Raw genomic sequence first — 2,252 nt, forward strand, 5'->3', positions numbered from 1 at the left:
TGCTGTTACTGAGGAGCAGGGGTCTGATCCTAGGGTTTTTGGATCCTCTACGAATGAGATAATCACTCAAGATAGTGACCACGTTTCAATGTCGTCGGCTGCAGAAGTTGAAGCTAGATCTCTCCAAGATTCAACAAAAGAAACTTGGGCTCGTTTTAAGGAATCTCTTCCTTCCTATGGTTGTACACAGCTGCAATACACAGAGCCATTTCAGAAAGATGGTAAGTTAGTTGCAAAATTGGATGTTGATGATATTGAAGTGGAAGCATCATTTTGGAAAGCTGCTATGATTTGTGTGGTGATAGGTGCTAATCCTCCATTAGTCATTTTTGAAGGGTTCATTAAATGGATTTGGGGCAAGCTCGGTATTGAAAGAGTGGCTCGAATTAATGCAGGGTTCACAATGGAGAAATTTAGAGATGAAGCGACACGTGATTTGGTGCTGGAATCAGGGGTGGTTCATTTTGATAAGATGTCTGTTGTTCTATGACCTTGGACAACAGATATTGAATCCTTGAGGTTAGTAAAAATCAGTTCCTGTGTGGATCAGATTACCTGATCTTGGTTTACAATATTGGGGAGTGAAGTGTTTGAGTGCTCTTGTTAGTACAATTGGTAAACCTATAATGGTAGTCAAGATCACCAAGGATAGGTCTATGATTAAGTTTGCCTGAGTCTTAGTAGATATGGAAATTACAGATAATCTTCCTCAATACATCAACTATCTAAATGAGAGGGGACAAGTTATGGAACAATCTATTGAGTATGAATGGTTACCTACGAAATGCTCTAACTGTAAGAAGTTAGGACATACAGTAGCCTCTTGTAAATATGTTTCTGAAGTAGCCTGGAGGAAGAAAGAGTCTAAGAGCAACCTAGATACTGATCCAACTAAGGTTGTTGATGCAGATAGTTTAAAGCCGAGCAGCACTGTCCCGATTCAGCTGACTCAACATGGAGTAACTCAATCAAGTGCTGGTCCAAATGAGTTAAGCTGGTCAATTCTGAGAAGAACTGTGGTAGTGAAACCTGTTGAACCAATTCCAGTTGAACAATCTAGGAATTCATACAGTGTGCTCCAAGAGCAGCAGAAGACTTTGTCTGATCCATTTCTGATTGTTGGTTTGAATGGAGTTTTGCAACATACAGATGTCGGTTTTGGATGTCTGTAGATTGAATAAAGTTGGTATTGGGGCTTTAATTGAAACTAAAGTCAAGGGAGAGCAAATTAAGGAAGTAATGTGTTCTACTTTTTCTGTTTGGAACTATTATAGTAGTTTGTGCTTGGAGGGTCGAATATTATTGATTTGGAAAGTTCATCTGGTTAATATTGATGTTATTCAGGAGAGTGACCAGTTTTTACATTGTAGAGTTAGAATTTGCAGTAGAAACCAAGATTTTTGTCTTACCATTGTGCATGTCTCTAACAGTTTGGAGGCTAGGAGGAATTTATGGTATGATTTGGCTAACTTACATTTTCCTATCAAACCTTGGATCATCTTGGGGGACTTCAATGCTGTCTTTGACATTGCTGATAGAATTGGTGGGAGATCTATTTCAGTGAAGGAAATGGAGGATTCTCGGCAGTGGCTTGCTCTTGGTTTGGTTGATGAAATGAAGATCATGAGGCCTACTTATACTCGGTCTAATAATCAAGAAGGGGGGACTCGTATTTTCTATAAGTTGGACAGGGTGTTTACTAATAAGGCTTGGATGGATTCCTTCCCGTTGGCTTCTACCTTTTCTCAATGGGAGGTGATTTTGGATAATAGCTTTATTCTTATCAAGAAAATAGAAGTTTGGAGGATGGGGGTGAAGCCGTTTCATTTCTATAACATGTGGTCTTCTCATGATAAATTAAGGGAGACAGTTTTAGCTAGCTGGTCTAAGCCTTTATTATTTGAAGGCCGTGGCTTGGGGAATATTGTTTGGAAGCTCACTCATCTTAAACATGTTTTGAAGAATTTTAATTTGCGGGCTATGGGAGATGTGTTTCTGTAACTATGAGAGAAGCAAATCCATCTTTCAGCAGGCCCAAACCAACCTTCATGCTGATCCTAATAATAACTGTTTGCTTTCTGTAGAGTCCAAGAACTTTACTTACCTAATTGTTTAATAGTATTATAGTATGTTTAGTGTTATCATTGTTACTTTGGATTTTTGGTTCAGACCGGGAGTTATTTGGACACTCATAGTAGTACTTATAGATTTTCTAAGTTTAACCTATAGTTTAAGAATATTAAGTATAACCT

General features: G+C 38.5%; 1 protein-coding gene across 1 annotated transcript; it reads left to right on the plus strand.

Moving 5' to 3' along the window:
• Positions 1 to 686: 686 nt before the first annotated feature.
• On the plus strand, positions 687 to 2,001 carry LOC133779767 (uncharacterized). Its single transcript, XM_062219682.1, has 2 exons — positions 687 to 1,151; positions 1,345 to 2,001. Exons 1-2 carry the CDS (start codon positions 687 to 689, stop codon positions 1,999 to 2,001), a joined length of 1,122 nt encoding a protein of 373 aa, XP_062075666.1.
• The last annotated feature ends 251 nt before the right edge of the window (positions 2,002 to 2,252 follow it).

Source organism: Humulus lupulus, chromosome 5 (genome assembly GCF_963169125.1).
Source record: "Humulus lupulus chromosome 5, drHumLupu1.1, whole genome shotgun sequence".
Classification (NCBI taxonomy): domain Eukaryota; kingdom Viridiplantae; phylum Streptophyta; class Magnoliopsida; order Rosales; family Cannabaceae; genus Humulus; species Humulus lupulus.

Excerpts from the sequence above, each read along its gene's own strand:
- LOC133779767 (XM_062219682.1), top strand. The coding sequence starts at position 687 with ATGGAAATTACAGATAATCTTCCTCAATACATCAACTATCTAAATGAG. Across the intron at positions 1,152-1,344 it reads GAGTTTTGCAACATACAGAT|GAGAGTGACCAGTTTTTACA; the intron begins GTCGGTTTTGGA and ends GATGTTATTCAG.